Source organism: Oncorhynchus mykiss, chromosome 12, assembly GCF_057628025.1.
Source record: "Oncorhynchus mykiss isolate SJ-2025 chromosome 12, ASM5762802v1, whole genome shotgun sequence".
In the NCBI taxonomy this organism is placed as follows: Eukaryota; Metazoa; Chordata; class Actinopteri; order Salmoniformes; family Salmonidae; genus Oncorhynchus; species Oncorhynchus mykiss.
The window spans coordinates 63,873,070-63,892,165 of NC_143033.1; the positions used below are offsets into that span (position 1 = coordinate 63,873,070).

General features: G+C 45.0%; 1 protein-coding gene across 1 annotated transcript in view; it reads left to right on the plus strand.

The window, feature by feature from the left end:
• Nucleotides 1-1,722: 1,722 nt before the first annotated feature.
• Nucleotides 1,723-19,096, plus strand: part of prr12b (proline rich 12b) — a 31,005-nt gene continuing 13,631 nt past the window's right edge. Inside the window, exons 1-5 of the mRNA XM_090192930.1 lie at nt 1,723-2,243; nt 8,158-8,312; nt 9,844-10,005; nt 10,145-14,544; nt 15,743-15,943. Coding sequence (XP_090049056.1) covers nt 2,161-2,243; nt 8,158-8,312; nt 9,844-10,005; nt 10,145-14,544; nt 15,743-15,943 — 5,001 coding nt within the window. The 5' untranslated portion in view covers nt 1,723-2,160. The remainder of the gene's footprint in view (nt 2,244-8,157; nt 8,313-9,843; nt 10,006-10,144; nt 14,545-15,742; nt 15,944-19,096) is intronic.

Consider the following 19,096-nt stretch of genomic DNA (forward strand, 5'->3'; position numbering starts at 1 on the left):
TTCCACATTTTGTTGTGCTTTTTTTTATACCCATCTACTAACAGGTGCCCTTTTTTGCGAGGCTTTGGGAAACCTCCCTGGTCTTTGCGGTTTAATCTGTGTTTGAAATTCACTGCTCGACTGAGTGACCTTACAGATAATTGTATATATGATGTACAGAGAAGAGGTAGTCATTCAAAAATCATGTTAAACACTATTATTGCATTCAGAGTGAGTCCATGCAACTTATTATGTGACGTGTTAGGCACATTTTTACTACTGAGCTTATTTAGGCTTGCCATAATCAAGGGGTTGTATACTTATTGACTCGACATTTTAACTTTTCATTTTTTATTAATTTGTAAAAAAATATATATTTATGATAATTCCACTTTTGACATTATGAGGTATTGTGTGTAGGCCAGTGACACAGTCTACATTTAAACCATTTTAAATTCAGTCTGTAGCACAACAAAATGTGGAAAAAGTCAAGGGGTGTGAATATTGTCTAAAGGCCCTGTACATACTCTTTATTTGTATTTATTTTATTGGCCCATCCACTCCCCTCTTTGGATGACAAAGGTAACCTTGTTTTTCTTTTTAATTGTACTTTAATTGTACAGATATTCTTTCATATACTGTACATTATTCATAAACTTTATATACATGGTCATTTTATACACAGTATAACATGATAGGAATACAGTTTTATATACACATTACACATAAAATGGTACTCATCATTACATAAAGCCCCATCTTACATTTTATTGCGGTACACTCCATTGTTGGTTGGTTGGTACTTTAACATTATTAAAATTAAATTAATGTAAAAGTGTATGGTATAAATGACAGTGATCGGTCCTTGAACTTACTGCCTTCATGTTCATTTCAGCAGCATATTTATATTTGGCTTTTGTTTGTCTGTCTTTTCCATGGTGGCATTCATATGTCTTTGTGCTCACAACTTCAAGTTGGGAGACTTTTACTTTCCCAACTGAGTTTTTTTTTCCCCTGCCAAAGGCTGTGCATCTGTTGAAGCTCAAGAATATTAGAATGAAAGGCTTGTAGGGAAACTAGCAATGTTACTCCATCAAATAGAATAACTTCTATGTGCTTGGAAGGGAATTCCATATGCTTGCTAGCTAGCTCATTTTACATGAGCGTAACAAAAGTTAGCTACTAGTTATCTAAAAAAGAAAAGACAATTTACCCTTTTGCCCAAAACTTTTGTCCTTTCTCAATGTTATGCATTTGAGTGACGTTGTGTATTTGGTTATCACCGTCCTTCATCTGATTGGTCGTGTAGGCGGGCTTTCTGAGCCGGTTAGAGATGATCCAATCGCTGATTACTTTTTGTCCATCACGCCTGGCAGTCTCCGACTGAAGTATGCTGCGAATAGAGACCAGTCAAATAATTCCATTTGATTCGTCAGGCACGCACGGTGTATACGAGTGCATTACGGTCTGGGAACATAAATTCTACACAATAGTGCAGATCTAGCGCCCACTATCGGCTGCCTATGCTACCAATATTAGGGAGGGGGTGTGTGTAAATGTATTTTGGAGAGGGAACTGGCATGCCAAAATATAAACAATAGACACTGTCGCTATAATAGAATCGCCACATTTTATTTATATATATATATATATATATATATATATATATATTTTTTTTTTCTCCAAATAAATTTAGAAATACAATACTTCAACAACGTAGGGGACAGGGGATTGTAAGAGAGCGTACATCATTCTAGAGTGAAACATGGGCACCAAATATTTAGCTTTGCACAGACTGGTTTAGGCTACGCGCTAGCATCAGCTGAATCGCTGGTGGTGCCGAGAAGGACAATAGACATTGAAATATATAGCGAGTTGAAGAGGGGAGGGAAGGAAGAAACCGGATTTTTGTGGTGGTGGTTGGTGTGACCCCCCCACCCACTCCCTCCTTCCCTCTGTATCCTCCATATCCCCCTCCTCCTTCTCCTCCCCTCCATTCCTCTCCCCCTCCGTGCTGGTCTCAGTCTTGAGGACTTGCTAGTGAATCGGGAGAAATAAACAGACACTGAGCAGAGGGGGAAAAAAGGACACAGGGAGTGATAGCGTGCGAGAATTTAAGACATCTCCTCCCTCCCCTACCCCCTCACTATCTCTCCATCTTCATCTCTCGTCTTTTCTTTAATGGAAAGAAATTATCCTGGTACAGGGTTCGGTGATTTGGGCGCTGGTACGGGATGGAGTTACGAGAGATCGGCCAAGGCAAGGTAAGCATTTGTACCCGTACATGTGCGCCCTCATACATTGGATGCATAAATATGCTTAGCTTGCTGTAACAATGCCCATGCCGATAGAGGCAATGCAATCTGTGCTCCCTCTATCGCTCCGATTATATATATAGATTACATTGTTTGCAAGCGCCAGATAGGCTATAGCAAGGCTATCAGTATTGTCATTAGCAAGATTGTGTGTGTGTGGGGGGGGGGGGGGGGGGGGGGGGTCTTGAGGATGCAAGGAACGCGATTGAGAGTTAATACGCGATACGGAAGGTAGACCGAGACAGAAAAAAAAAGGGGGGAGAGGGGCGAAAAGAGGGGGGATGGGTTGTGCTTGGGAGGATACAGCTAGCTTTAGCTGGCTAGTGAATAATCAGAAATGAAGAAAAATAATCATGTAATGATATTTGCAAAGAACTTTTGCATTTTTCACAATATTCCATCATTATATGAATGCATACGGTGTTGTCTTTACTAATGCATTGATTGCGTAATACGTTTACAAAGCAATGGTTGGTGCTAATTAGCTATACAAACCAAATGCATTTGACGATGCAAAATGCAATGTTTGTAGCTAGGCTACTGTCGGCAGATTACTGTAGCTAGCACACTGTCTACAAATGAAATTGCCTTTATGCTAGAAATGGTGGTGCTGCAGGGTTGCTTTTTCATCGTCTCGCATTCTCGCAAATACACTGTAGGATGAGTGTAGGCTAAATCAAATAAAGATATGCAGCTATCATCAAACAATTAAGAGTAAACACTTTTCATAACTTAAGCTAATAACAGTGACAATTTAGTGACAGCTAGCTAGTGAATTGTAAGGTATTTTAATTAACTCACTCTGCAAGCACGAGTACATTAAATCCCATTATTAAAGCAGCAGCAGTTGCAGCATGGATGTTAGTGCAAATGTTTTTCTATATAGGGGTAATAACTCCAAGATAGCTTTAAGCCTAGAAATTGTATTGATGGAAACTTGAATAAATTGGTAACGGTATGTAATACAGTAATACAGTAACTGTCTAACTTCACTCTCAAGTTTAGGTGATAGGCGTATTATTAACAGGTGCAATGATAGGTGTATTACTTTTTTTGTGTGCACCAACTGCATTTTCATTCATGCGAGAAAAACCTCTACTAGCTATAGCCATTTTGGGGTAAAGTTAGCTAGCTTAAAGGTTACATGTAACTGTTGTCCTTGCTAGCTAACGTTAGTTGGTCTGTTCAAGTTAAATGATTCTGCATTGACTCAATGCTGCAGGTCTTTGGCTACAAAGTAAAATGTATAAGAATCGAACATAAACACCAACGAATGTCATTAGCTAAAATTATGGCTTGTGTGATGTTTGCCAGAACTCACTACCCAGCTAGCTAACTCATGTTATGCGGTATTGAGAGACAGTTGCTTAACCGAACGTTAGCCAGATAACATTAACGCGTTAGCAACTGGTAAAATATCTCAAATCATCTCTAATTTCCGTTAACGCATGAATTAAAACGGGAATGATATATCATGTAAGAACGTTATTAATGTAACGAAATGTTACCATGTTTGACATTGTGTGTCTTAAAATGCCCCGTCTCCTGTGTTTTTAATGAATTGGGGCCTACTTACATTTCAAAGGCTACGCACATTACCAGTCGTCGCCGGGACAACCAAATCAATCTTGCTACTGAGTACGTTTACATGTAGCAACAGTGTAGCTCGCAGTAAACACCAGTTTATTTGGATAATTTGTTTTTAAAACGCAGATACTGTGAAATTCCCGATTGGCGATAAGATTTAATATGAGCAAAATACCATTGCATAATGGTTGTAAGGGACATAACTCTCAAGTATTAGTCCCACAGGCAAATAAATGTTGCATTCTGACTGAGCGTGTGCATGGAGCAATTGCATAAAGCCCTAACCGTGCCCTCTATTACAGTGTCATTCACTGGTAGTGCCACTTATTATATTGTTCTTATAAAGTGTTACCATATTTTCTATTTTGGGCCTGAATACTCATTGGTTCCACAAAGATGCAAATGATCAAATCACTGCAAAAACTATTTCAAAGCTATAGTAATTGCTTATGCAGAATAGACTATTGTACCAAGACCTGTAACCTTGGTAACTGACAGTTTTGAGATACATACAATGTTTTATGTAGTCTACTACTGTATTTTATCTTTAAACCAAGGAGTATTTAGGCCCCAAAATAATATATATATATTATATATATATATATATATACACACACACACACACATATGTTCTTTTGTGGGTCAGCTGATCTAGCCTAGCCAGCAGTTTTTTTTTTTTTTGATGGCTGAATCCCAGAGTCAAGGGCATCTCCAAGCCCACAGGCAGATTGATGTAGTCCTGGTGTTCTTATGATGACCTCATGCTCCTTAATGTGGGATTGTCTGGCTGCCTTTACTGAAAAAGGTAAATTAACAGAAACTACTACTACTTTACTGTTCTACTACTGTTCTAGGGTAATGAACCTAACCAACATTGGATGACAGTTACAAAATATTTTATCTTCAGCCATATTAATTGAAGTGAAAACGTTTATAGAAACCTTTTATTTTAATGTGCAATTAATGAACATATTCCAATATGTATGAGTCATTTAATCAGTTGTATGATTATATGAGACTGTATAGTGGTTACATCTATTTTGGTATCATACCTGTACATGCTTGCAGGTAGCCTTGACACATTTTGGTAGTCTTGCCCATTTATAGTCTGAATCATATTGTATTGTAAATACAGCGGAGTTCCAAAAAATGCCCTCTGCTGCACTCAACTAACCATAGCAATAATACCAGTAGAATACATTTGTTTAGCTCAGAATCTCCATACCAAGCTCTTACCAGCTCTTACTAGTACCAGGCATGTCTGTAGAAGACAAATGTCTAGTGTATTAAACTACTGAGCCTATTATCATCATACACCTGCCTGGACGGAAAGGCAGGGTGAAATGAACAGTGGTTGATTGCGAAAGCAGTCTTAATGAAGGATTAATAGCTCCCCCTCCTTTATTCATCCCCTCTTTCACAATCTTGAGGACTGCAGCTCACTCCATCATGGTTATATGGCCCGACAGAGAGTTGGAGAGGAGGGGAGGGGGTGGGAGAAGAGATGTAGAGGAGAGAAGAAAAGGAGGAAGGAATGGTTGAATTTGGAGGAGAGGAGATGTGGAGAGGAGAGAAGATGACAGGTTGAAGGAGGAGAGGAGGTGATGGAGAGAGAACAGGATGGGAAGAGATGGAGAGGTGGTGCGCTCATTTGAAAATTGCATCTGAGCAGTACAAGAGATTAGCACTCAACTAAATACATACTATTGACTCATTTGCTTAGCCCATTGAATTCTCAATGTACATATATTCTGGGAAAGTGGAAGTACTGAACCTGACTGCGTCTGGTTCTAGAATATAGTGTCTAGTTCCAGAACCATTCTTTTCAATGGAACCAATTTCTTAAACATAGAAATCGACATTTAGGGATTATGGTTTAGTTTGATATTTTAGCTCTTAGCCATAAATATTTCAATTGTTAACATATTATAAAGATTTCAGTAGAATATATGGATGTGTCAAACTCAAGAATGCTGAACACGCTGACGCGTCATATTCAGAGAAAATTACCCCTGATTCCTGAGTCAGATAGAGGCGTATGCTAACCGAGCCGTGGCTAAACTTAGCACGGCTGCAGAGGAGGAGGAGGAGTCAGCGACCGATACACTCAGACAGTCACCACGCTTTTATCAATGAAACCACTATGGGTCTCGCCTCATCTCGCCTTTGTTGTCCAGTCATAACCGCTCGCCTCTGCTGCTAGCTTTCTATGCATGACTGGGGAACAGCAATTCCAATCAGCTAAGGTGGCTAGTCACAGTCACATGATTGGTTGAATGGTGACAGAGTGGTGGCCAATCAACATCACATTACACTGAAGATAACCAAAGGGTGATATGCCGGTTTTCTCGTTGGAGCAAAAAAGACTGTCCTCTCTCCTCCGTGACCCGGAAACCGATGAGTGGTCGAAGAGTGTGTAAATTCGTTAGCAAGCAAACAGAATACAGTCCTCCCCTCCTTGATGTCCTCCTTTTGGCAAGGAAGCACAAGTGTATCCTACCTGAGTCCTTCATGGAAATGTTTTGAAATCTGCCAAACCCCCTTTAAGAAAAAGCATGCAAACATTTAAAAATAATATGATACTTATCCTTTTATTGATAAAAGGTTGTGCACTAGCTTAATCGTTTTGGTCAGTTTATACATTTGATTTGGGATTCCGGATTCCAACCTGTAAACTTGATTTGCCTGATGACGTGCGATTGGAGAAGGAGTCTCATTTCATTACAAGCCATTTTCGTCGACTTTCCATCTCCTTGCCGCCTCTCCTCAATTACCTTTGGCGAGAGAGGACAGAAGAGAGAGGACGCAGGAGGCGAGCACATCTAATTGATAAAAGACCATGGTTATCGGGCAGTTCAACAATAGAATCACAGGACTTCATAAGTAAACAGTTAATAATAACTGTCTTTATGCATAATCGTTTTGAGTGTATTCCACATGAATGAATTAAGGAAATAACATAATTTAAATGTAGAGACTACACTGCACTGTAGTGTGGTGACTGCCCAACCTTTGATTTCTTGACTCTATGGAGATTTTCTGTTCTCCGACACTGACTGCATCCTAAAAGGTACCCTACTGCATCCCAAATGGCACCCTATTCCTACATAGTGCCCTACTTTTGACCAGGCCATTTGGGACACTGTCTCTGTTTGGGTGTTGTTTTTCCCCTCTGTGCGAGTAAGTGATTAGAAGTGGGAGTGATTGTTGAAAATCTTTCTTTTCATTCAGACTTTCATGTGAATGTTGCTCCCAGTTCTATTTAGCGGCTGATATTGATGAGCAATACCTTATTTTGAGTGTTAGGTTGCCCTGTGTAAAGTGCAAGACTGGCTCATATTTTATGGTGTGGGCTGGAAAGGGCGATATTGACCTTATACAGTATGGAGTATACCTAAGTAAACAACTCTACAAGAGAGTATAGGTAGATTAGAAAGGTAATCCATCACCAAAGCCTGGGAGACACTGTCAACCGGACTAGAATGCATTGTTGTTGTTTAGGCTTTGTGGTTAGAACAGGATTTTATCGATGCAGAAAGCCTTGCATTTGCTGATTCCCTCACACTACTACTATTTTGTTAGATGTTGACAGTTGTTTTGTTTGGGAAATTAACTATTTCTTTGTTATTTGATAACAGGATGTGTTATGTAAAATTCTGTAGGCTTTCAAGAAAATAGCCTTATCTAGGCCTAATTGACGATGATGGGTTTATCAGTAATATCCTGTATGCACAATGCTTCTCTTGCCTCACTATTCGTATACAACCCGCAAATTCAAATCTTGACCTCAGTCAGTTTTACTGCTTTTTTGTTGTTCTTCTCCTAGTAATCAGGGACTGATTTAGACCTGGGACATCAGGTCGGTGCAATCAGGTAGACAATAAAACCAGCAGTACTCTGGACTTCGTAGAGTAAGATTTGAATACCCCTGGTATACAACATGAGCGTCCCAATTCGGATGTATCAAGTCTGCAGCACTTCTGGTTTTCATAATTGATTGATTGAATGACTATTTGACGATTGAAAATAAATATAAAGTCAATGCTGCCTGAGACAAATTGACATACATTCACCCTATAATCAGAGACTAATTCCAACCTAAGTGAGTGGACTCTCTGGCCAATCAATTAGGCTACATTAATCAATCAATTATCTACCAAAGAGACAAGAAAAACAGCTGTACTGCAGATCTCGATTTAGATATCCCCGATATAGAAGAATAATCCAACTTTTCATTAATTAATGATTTCTCACCCCTTCCTCCCTTTTTCCTCAGCCTGGTGTATGGGAGTTCTAGGTCCTCCCATCCGGACTCAGAGCTGCTCCATCGCCAGGCTTATGGCACCCCCCACCCTCTGCAGGGCTACGCAACCAATCACCACCCTGGCAGCTCTGGACAGGGCGGGGCATGGGGGGCTGGGCGGAGTCTAGGTAAGGGGCAGGGCTAATATGAACCTTGATTCATATGTGAAATTGAGGTCTCTGCATGATGCCAAAAGGTTGTCATATAGAATGTTAGAATACCTGTTATTACAGTACAATATTGTCTTAACCTATACACACAGTCAGGGATAGAGGTCGACCGATTATGATGTTTCAACGCCGCTACCGATACCGATTATTGGAGGACCAAAAAAATCAGATACAGATTAATCGGCCAATTTAAAAAAAATAACAATAATTAAAAAAAAAACATTTATTTGTAATAATGACAATTACAACAATACTGAATGAATACTTATTTTAAATGCAAAAACAAAGTGTTGGAGAAGAAAGTAAAAGTGCAATATGTGCTAATGTTTCAGTTCCTTGCTCAGAACATGAGAACATATGAAAGCTGGTGCTTCCTTTTAACATGGGTCTTCAATATTCCCAGGTAAGAAGTTTTAGGTTGTAGTTATTATAGGAATTCTAGGACTATTTCCCTCTTACCATTTGTATTTCATTAACGTTTGACTATTGGATGTTCTTAAAGGCACTTTAGTATTGCCAAGTGTAACAGTATAGCTTCCGTCCCTCTCCTCACTCCTCCCTGGGCTCGAACCAGCAACACAACGACAACAGCCATCATCAAAACAGCGTTACCCATGTGGAGCAAGGGGAACAACTACTAGAAGGCTCAGAGCGAGTGACGTTTGAAACGCTATTAGCGCGTGCTAACTAGCTAGCCATTTCACTTCGGTTACACCAGCCTCATCTCGGGAGTTGATAGGCTTGAAGTCATAAACAGCGCAATGCTTGACGCTCAATGAAGAGCTGCTGGCAAAACGCATGAAAGTTCTGTTTGAATGAATGTTTACGCGCCTGCTTCTGCCTACCACCGCTCAGTCAGATACTTAGATACTTGTATGCTTTTATGCTCAGTCAGATTATATGCAACGCAGGACACGCTAGATAATATCTAGTAATATCATCAACAATGTGTAGTTAACTAGTGATTATGATTGATTGTTTTTTATAAGATAAGTTTAATGCTAGCTAGCAACTTACCTTGGCTTACTGCATTCGCGTAACATGCAGTCTCCTTGTGGAGTGCAACGAGAGAAAGGCAGGTCGTTATTGCATTGGACTAGTTAACTGTAAGGTTGCAAGATTGAATCCCCTGAGCTGACAAGGTGAAAATCTGTCGTTCTGCCCCTGAACAAGGCAGTTAACCCACCATTCCTAGGCCGTCATTGAAAATAAGAATGTGTTCTTAACTGACTTGCCTAGTTAAATAAAGGTGTAAAAAAATCGGCAAATCGGCGCCCAAAAATGACGATTTCCGATTGTTATGAAAACTTGAAATCGGCCCTAATTAATTGGCCATTCCGATTAATCGGTCGACCTCTAGTCAGGGAGCATGTACATTTTTCTCTCTATCAAAGTGTTTTTGTTTAGACTAGACTGTTGTTTAGATGAGTCACTATAAACAGAAAAATGTGTGTGGTTGAGTAAATGCTTTTGTGTCTGTGTCCTCTAGGCTTATCTGGGCTGTTTGATACTGGGCTACACCATGCCAGTCCCTCTGGTCCAGACCCATCTGTCATGAACCTGATTTCAGCACTGGAGTCCCAGGGTCGGCAGCCACCCCCCTCAGCCTCCTCCCTCCTCTCCCAGTTCCGAACACCCTCCTGGCAGACTGGTGAGTGCAGGAGCCAGTCTTGAGTCATGTTCAAGTACAACTGAGTCGTGTTCATCATTTTCTAAGTGTTATGAAGGACAGCAGCACATTTATAATAATATCTGTTACTTGTCTTTCTCTCTATCTCCATTTCCCATAGCGATGCACACTCAGCCAGAGCTCTTCATCGGGTCTGGCTCCTTCCCCTCCTCCTCCCTCTCGGCCTACCAGCACCCAGCCTCTTTCTCTGGGCGGTCCTTCCCTGGCGCCTCGCTCTCCCTCCAGGACTCCCCCACCTTCAGCCCCACGTCCAACGGCCTCCTGTCCCCCCATGACCCCCTGCTGCACATCAAGACGCCCTCGCAGTCTAGCCTGGGCTTCGACCGCTTACTCTCCTCACAGGGCGCCGCCTACCGAGGGTCGCAGGACCCCACAGGCCCGCCGCAAACCTCCTCCTCCTCCTCAGGCCGCCACTTACCCCCTCCCCAGTTTAACCTGCTGTCCTCCCAGCTCCAGGACCAGTCCTCCCAGTTGTACAATGCCTCTGTGTTCTCATCGGCACCCGCCCCCCCTCCGCCCCAGCCACCCCAGGAAAGGGCCATCCCCCGGCAGGACAGTGTGATCAAGCACTACCAGCGCTCTTCTCCGGCTCAGTCCCAGCTCTCCTCCTCAGCCCCCCACCCCCTGCAGCACTACCTCAGCTGTGGGGCATCGGGTTACCAGCAGATCTCCCACCACCGGCATGGAGGGGTGTCCTGCAGTCCGCTGGGAGAGCAGAGCCCTTCAGCAGACCCCAAACCCTCCCCCCGGTCAGACCAAGTGTACCGCCCCATCATCCAGACCCCGTACACCTCCTCAGCCGCCTCCTCCTCAGGATCAGGTGGAGGTCTAGGGAAGGGGGCTAAGAACTCCAGCTCCAGTAGCGGCTACTCCTCCTCGGGCTCTTCGTCTTCCCGAACCCCCCACACCCCGCCCTCAGCCTCCTCGTCCTCCTCAAACTCCAACCCTAACCCTTCCTCCAGCTCCTCGTCAGCCCCATCCAGACAGCAGCCCCCAATTCAGTCTGCGCCCCCTCCCCCACCTCCCCCTCCAGTGTCCTCCGCCCCGGCCCAGCAGCCTCCTCCTAAACCCTGCCTGTCAGCATACGGGTCCCCTGTGGCCCCCGCCAAGCCCACCGCAGGCCTCCCTGGACAGACACCTCCCCAGCAGCAGTCCTACTCCCCCAGCCAGCCCCCTCCCTCACACCTCCCCTCTCACCAGCCCTATGGGGGCTTCAGCTCCCCCCAGGCCCAGGACCTGACCTCTGGCCCTGGGAGTTCTGGGAAAGGGTATGGAGGACTGGGGCCAGGAGGCCGCTCCTTCTCTGCCGAAGTGGTCTACGGGACGGACTCAGGATACAGCTCGCTGCCTACCTCCCTCGGGGGAGCAGGCAGTCCCTCGTTGGGGTACGGTGGCCCTAGGCACTCCCCTGCCCTCCTGGGGTCTGGGGGGGGTGGAGGGTCAGCCGGCAGCGGGGCAGGGTCCGGGGCTGGTGGTGGTTCAGGAGGTGGGGGTGCAGGATCAGGTGGTAGCAGTGGAGCTGGAGGAGGCAGCTCATATCACCTCCCTGACTCCAGCCCCTCTCCCTCCAGCAACTCTGGCATCATTCGACCTGGGCTGCACTCTCCTGCTCCCGCCCGCCCTGCCCAGTCCCCCGGGGGAGCCGGGGGGAACAAATACCTATCCTCCGTCCTCTCCCCTGCCTTCCTGTCCTCTCCGCAGGGCTACCCCGACACCCGAGGCCCCCAGCCTCAGTCTTACCACCCCACGCCCCCCAAGCCCAAGCCAGACACCGATATGCTGGGAGTGGAGCGCTCTCAAGACGAGGAGGATGACGATGACGATGACTTCCTGATCCAGCACTTGCTGCATGCCCAGAGCCCTGCGCCTCACCCGTCCCAGCACCACCCCCAGCAGCAGCCGCCACAGTCCATCCCTCAGGCCAGGGATGGGGGCAAAGGTCTGGCCTACGACCTGAGTAAGGCCTCTGAGGAGCGCTACCACCTGCAGAGTGTCATCCGCACCAACAGCGCCACCAACAGCTCGGTCCCCGGTACTGCAGGTAACGTCAGCGGAGGTGGCCTGGAGAGCCAGTTGGAGATGTCGCTGAAGAAACAACAGCAGCAGCAGGCCAAGAACGAACGTGGGCTGTCTGGAGCAGGAGCCAGCGGAGGAAGGGGGGGGGCAGACTCCCTCTCCCACCCCAACCCGCACGTCCCCTATCCGCAGCAACACGACTCCCTCGGCTCAGTGGTGCACTACGGCAGGAGCGACCCTTACTCCCAACACCCTCACTCCCAGCACCCCCACCATCCCTCGCAGGCCCCCTCACACCCCCAACACACCCAGCACTCCCGACACGCCCACCCCCACTCCCATGGCCACCCTCACATGGAGCTCAAAAAGCCTCCCGACTCGTCCGAGCTGCCATACCTGCGGAAGACACCCGAACTGCAGCAGCAGCCCCGACAGTCCCAGCCCTCCCTTTCCCTCATGGACTCCCCTCCAAACCAGCCCCAGCAGCCTCCCTCTGCCCACATGCTCCAGTCTGTTCTGTCCCACACTACCCGCAACAAGATGGACACCCAGCAAGCTGCTTCTCAGCAGCAGCAGCACTCCATGAGTCAGCAGGCCATGATGGGGGCAGGTGGAGAGGCAGAGCCTGGGGGACAAGCAGGGGTGGATCCCCAGCCCCAGTCTCAATCCCAGCTGCAGCTCCAACTCCAGTCCCAGGCTATGGAGGCCCACTACAGCCAGGCCAGCCAGAACTCGGTTTCTCCGCTGGACATGCTGGAGCGCACCCTGTCTCGTGCCAACAGCAGAGACAGTGGAGGGGCCGTGGAGAGAAGTGGGGTGGGGGGAGGAGATGGGGGCAGTGGTGACGGACACAGGCAACAACAGCAGCAGCACAGGCTGCCGTCTCATCACCACTCCCAACAAACTGCCTCCAAGCTTCACGACTTCCTCTCCGAGCCAGACCTGGGAATAACCACGACCTCCCACCTGCACCACCTCAACCCACACCACCCCCACGTACATCACCAACAGCAGACCCACCCGCACCACCCCCTCCCGCACACCCATGCCCACCCCCACTCCCACCACCTGGCAACCAACGCAGGGCCCCAGCAGCAGCAGCCTCCGCCCCATCAGAGGGACCAGGAGCCCCAGCTCTGTCAATCCCAGTTGGACCAGCTCAAAGAGCACCAGTTTGACACTGTGAGCCCTGTGGGGAAAGCGGGCCAGATCCAAGGCCAGCAGCAAAGGTTTGTGCCTCTGACCTCCATCTGTTTCCCAGACTCCCTCTTACAGGATGAGGATCGCTCCTTCTTCCCCGGCATGGAGGATATGTTCTGCTCTGACGACTACTCCAAGTCGAGCTGCGCCGGGGTTCCCGGGGCAGGCCAAGGGGTGCAGGAAGGTATGTCTGAGGCACGTGTACAGGGACCAGACAGCATGGAGGACGTCAAGACCAGTGATGGAGGAGGTGGCTATGACATGATGGGTCACCATGGCGACCAGGGGTATGGGTACTGCCACAGCCTCACGGAAACAGAAAACAGCACCATGCATCTGGACCTGGACTCTCTGAAAACCCATGAGCTCCCGTCCACTGTGAACACAGAGCAGCTCGGCCTCATCCAGTCCCAGACCCCAGGCCTTGGCTTGGGGGTTCCAGGGGGAGTTCCTGGGGACGGCTCCGCCAACAAGATGATTGGGGGTACGGGCGTGGGTGGAGGTTCTGGTCTGGCCGGGCTGACGTCACCCATCTTCTGCTCCTCCCGACCCAAGAAGCTGCTGAAGACCAGCTCCTTCCACCTGCTGAAGCAGCGCCGCGACCCGCAGCCGCAGGCCAAGAAGAACTACGCCCAGGAGTATGAGTTCGAGGATGACGAGGACAAGGCTGATGTTCCCGCTGACATCCGCCTGAACAGCCGGCGGCTCCCTGACCTCCTCCCCGACCTGGTGTCCAGCTGCAGGAAGGCTGGAGGAGGAGGGGCCTCAGGGGTGGGCTCCCTCAGCCCTCTGATGGGCGACCTGGACTTCTGCCACCCGTCCGGCTACCCCTCCCTTGGCCCCCCTCCCCAGCTCCTACCCCACGACGGGCCCAAGAAGAGGGGCAGAAAACCGACCAAACCCAAACGTGAAGGGCCGCCTCGGCCCAGAGGGCGCCCTCGCATCCGCCCGCTCCCGGAGCCGCCCTACTGTAGGGGGTTGATGGGAAATGTAGGCGGGGAGACCCGCAGGGGTCGTGGGCGGGGTAGGGGGCGTGGCAGGAAAGAGGAAGGGATGATAGAGATGCACCGAGAAATGAACAAAGTACCCGACCTCCAATATCATCAACAACAACAACAACAACAACAGCAGCAGCAGTTTCACCAACAACAGCACTTTCAACAACAGCAGCACCAACACCATCACCTCCAACAGCAGCAAAATATACAACCTCAACAGCAGCAGCACCTACAACACCTTCATCAACAGCATCCACAGCACCAGAAACCTTTCAAGCCTATCAAGGTAAGGGAGACATGAGCAGAGTGATATCATGTTTAGATAGCGAGTTGTATGGACTCCGTAAGTGCCTTCAGAAAGTATTCATACCCCTTGACTTATTCCTTATTTTGTGTTACAGCCTGAATTATACACACAATACCCCATAATGACAAAGTGAAAACATGTTTTTAGAAATCTTAGCAAATGTATTGAAAATGAAATACAGACACATCTAATTTACATAACTATTCACACCGCTGAGTCAATACATGTTAGAACCACATTTGGCAAGGTTTACATCTGAGTCTTTTGGGGAAAATCTCTAAGAGCTTTGCACATCTGGATTGTACAATATTTGCACATTATTATTTTTTTAATTCTTCAAGCTCTGTCAAATTGGTTTATAATTACTAGACAGCCATTTCCAAGTCTTGCCATAGATTTTCACGTCGATTTAAGTCAACTGTAACTGGGCCACTCAGGAACATTCAATGTCTTTTTGGTAAGTAACTCCAGGAAATATTTGGCCTTGTGTTTTAGGTTATTGTCCTGCTGAAAGGTGGATTTGTCTCCCAATGTCTGTTGGAAAGCAGACCAAACCAGGTTTTCCTCTGTGCTTAGCACTATTCCATTTATTTTTAACCCTAAAAAAACTCCAAGTGCTTGTCGATGACAAACATACCCATAACATGATGCAGCCACCACCATGCTTGAAAATAGGAAGAGTGGTACTCAGTGATGTGTTGTGTCCATGCAACTTATTGTGTGACTTGTTAAGCACATTTTTACCCTTGAACTAATTTAGGCTTGCCTTAACAAAGGGGTTGAATATTTATTGACTCAAGACATTTCAGCTTTTCATTTTTTCTTAATATGTAAATATGTCTAAAAACACAAATCCACTTGGACTTTATGGGGTATTGTCTGTAGGCCAGCGACATAACACCTCAATTTAATCAATTTTAAGTTCAGCCTTTAACACAACATCATTTTAAAAGGTCAAGGGGTGTGAATACTTTCTGAAGGCACTGTAAGTAATCAGTTGTGTTATTTCCTCTCTTACCCCACTAACTCAATACTACTACTATCCCTATACCCCTCACTTCAACTATCCCTTTCTTTTTCCCCTCACCATTCCCCTAATACCCTCATTCCTCCTTCTCTCTTTTCCTCTTTTCCCTACACCCATCACTCTCCTCCATCCCCTCTTTACATCTCTCAGATCAAGCTGCCTATCCCCTCTATGTCTCCCTCGGACTCCTTGCTAAGGACAGACTCCCTGTCCAGCACCGACCCGGTTCTCTCTGACGGGTCGGTGGGCTCGGCTCCCTCCCTGGGCCTGAGTCCTGGACCCACTGCTGGGATGGACATGAACATCACCAGGAGCCAGGAGAAGATGAAGCAGAAAGCTCAAGCCCAGGAGGTAAGTGCATCTGCCTTTGTCTTTTTTGGGTTCTACCTGCTGTTTTTTATTTGGTAAATCGTACTGTCGTGTCTTTGGCTATGCCGGATTAATTGCTATAACATGCTATTCTATAAAATAATTTATCTGTAATTAATATCACCTGATTGAGCTAATCATGTAAATGTAATTAACTAGAGAAACGGGCATCATGAAAGAATATTTATTGAGCTGTTATCTTCCGAATAAACTCTTAAAGATTTAGTAATATTTTACATCAATAGCAGTCAACATTAATCGTCATCTTACTTCAGTCTCATAATCTGAAAGTTGTAAATTCTTGAAGAACCCTGGCTAACAATTTGAATCAGCAATATAAAATTGGGTTTAATTATTTATTTACTAAATACCTAACTAATCACTCAGAATTACATATACAAAGAATGAATTATACCTAGATAATTCTTTACGTCATAGGAAAATGTCCCTAGCGGGCGGAACAGATATGACAGCTTGTTACCCAAAGGAAAAGGGGCGGGGTTTGAGTGAAAGAGCGGGAGACTGGGGAACAAAGGGAAGAAGCTGTGCTATCGTAAATACAGTATCTTATGCATTCTAAATTACCCTCCCATTTGGAAAGGATACTCTGTCTGTTCCTTCCTAACCTGCGTTTGCAGCTGCGGTCGCTAACTCAACGGCTAGGAGGTATCACTTCTGTCGTGAATAAGAGTTCAAAGTTCATACCATTCGCAACCAAAGCTCATGCTGATGTTGGCTTCGTTGGCTTCGTTCTGTAGTTTTATCTGAACCATTCTGACATAGGATCATCAGCCTACCTCATTGGAACATTGTTGTCGTCAAGAGCTTATATAGGAAGGAAGAGGAGGGTGTGTTTGAAAAGTTTTATTACCTCTGTCTCTTCACGTGGGCGGGCCACTGAGTGAGCAGCCCTAACTTAATGAAAACCCACATCTCACATTTTAGAAGCTAAAATCACATTTCATCCCATCACAAATAATTTCATATTCAAACATTTAAATTGAACAACAATTCCATGTGACTCTGATAACTCTGATGTATAGACTTTCCACTGTAGAGCTTATGTCATCTTATCATTGATGAGAATGTCTCAGATGACAAACGAAACTGACATCATATTCATTAAGTACCACTGCATATGTTCAATTGTTCGGATTACCAGAATATAGTTCATTTCCCCCCCACCTTCTGACGTTCCCAGAATCTCTATGTTAACCAAGGGGTTTTGCAAATGTAACCTTAGTAGGGTAGAGAGAGGAAAAAGGGGGGAAGAGATATTTATGACTGTCATAAACCAACCCCCAGGCCAACGTCATGACAGTACCTATTACGTTATTGTTTGCTTTAATGTTTACGTCACTCACCATCTGTCATTTTGACCAGTGTTCAGCTTTATCCAAACTTATTTACCACTACATGTACATCCTTGGGCAAGGGTGATAGGTAGGCCTCTCTCTATAAGACACTAAGGGATAGTTTCAGAGAATCAGTAGTGATGCATTGCTTTGATTAAAAAAAAAATATATTTTTTAAATATATTTCATCAGCAATGATGTTTATTTTTCTACTGAACTCCCTGGTCAGTACTTCACTGTTGATTTGTTGTTATGCACTGTAGCTACAGTATCTGAGGTTTCGAAAGAGATTCCTTCTCATTAGTGGGTGTACCTGATATCTTTTTAAATTATTCATGTTCGGCAGAGCTTCTCACTTCAAAGTGGTGAATTTGGGATTCGTCTCTGAGAATGACAAAGGTATTTGATGTGTGTTTTGGGGGATTGATGCTCTGTGGTGTGTGACTAAACCTGAGAGTTTTCTCCTCTTTCCTGTCACATTATACACAGCAGCTTGGGAGGGATGGATCACTTGTCTCTCTTTCAGAGGGGAAATTAAAACTGACAAACATTTTGCAAAGAAAACTGAAATATTTCTGATATGAACAACTAGGCCCAAAAAATAACTTGGACATCTGCCAGATGTGATAATGAGTATGTTTTTAATCTGCATCTGACTTTATATAATTTAAATTCAGCATATATAGTATTCAATATTTACAGTGCCTTCAGAAAATATTAATGCCCCTTATTCCACATTTTGTTGTGTTACAGCCTGAATTCAGAATGGATTAAATCTTTTTTTTAAATCTCACACATATACACAAAATATCCCATAATGACAAAGTGAAAACATGTTTTTAGAAATGTTGGTAAATGTATTGAAAATGAAATACAGAAATATCTAATTTATATTAGGTATTCATACCCCTGAGTCAATATATGTTAGAATCACCTTTGGCAACGATTACAGCTGTGGGTCTTTCTGGGAAAGACAGCCATTTTCAAGAATTGCCATATTTTCAAGACGATTTAAGTCGAAACTGTAACTCGGCCACTCAGGAACATTGTGTCTTCTTGGTAAGCAGCCCCAGTGTAGATTTGACCTTGTGTTTTAGGTTATTCTCCTGCTGAGAGGTTAATTTGTCTCCCAGTGTCTGTTGGAAAGCAGACTGAACCATGTTATCCTCTAGGATTTTGCCTGTATTTAGCTCTATTCCATTTATTTTTATCCCCAAGAAATCTCTAGCCGATGACAGGCATACCCATAACATAATGCAGCCACCACTATGCTTGAAAATATGAAGAGTGGTACTCAGTGATGTGTTGGATTTGCCCCAAACATAACGCTTTGTATTCAGGACTTAAAGTTAATTTCTTTGCCACATTTTTTGCAGTTTTACTTTAATTTACTTTAACTTTTATTGCAAACAGGATGCATGTTTTGGAATATTTTTATTATGTACATGCTTCCTGTTTTTCACTCTGTCATTTAGGTTAGTATTGTGGAGTAACTACAATGTTGTTGATCCATCCTCAGTTTTCTCCTATCACAGCCACTAAACTCTGTAACTGTTTTAAAGTCACCATTGGCCTCATGGTAAAATCCCTGAGCGGTTTCCTTCCTCTCTGGCAACTGAGTTAGGAAGGATGCCTGTATCTTTTTAGTGACTGGGTGTATTGATACACCATCCAAAGTGGAATTAATAACCTCACTATGCTCAAAGGGATATTCAATGTCTGCTTTCTTTTTATTTTATTTTGACCCATCTACCAATAGGTGCCCTCCTTTGCGAGGCAT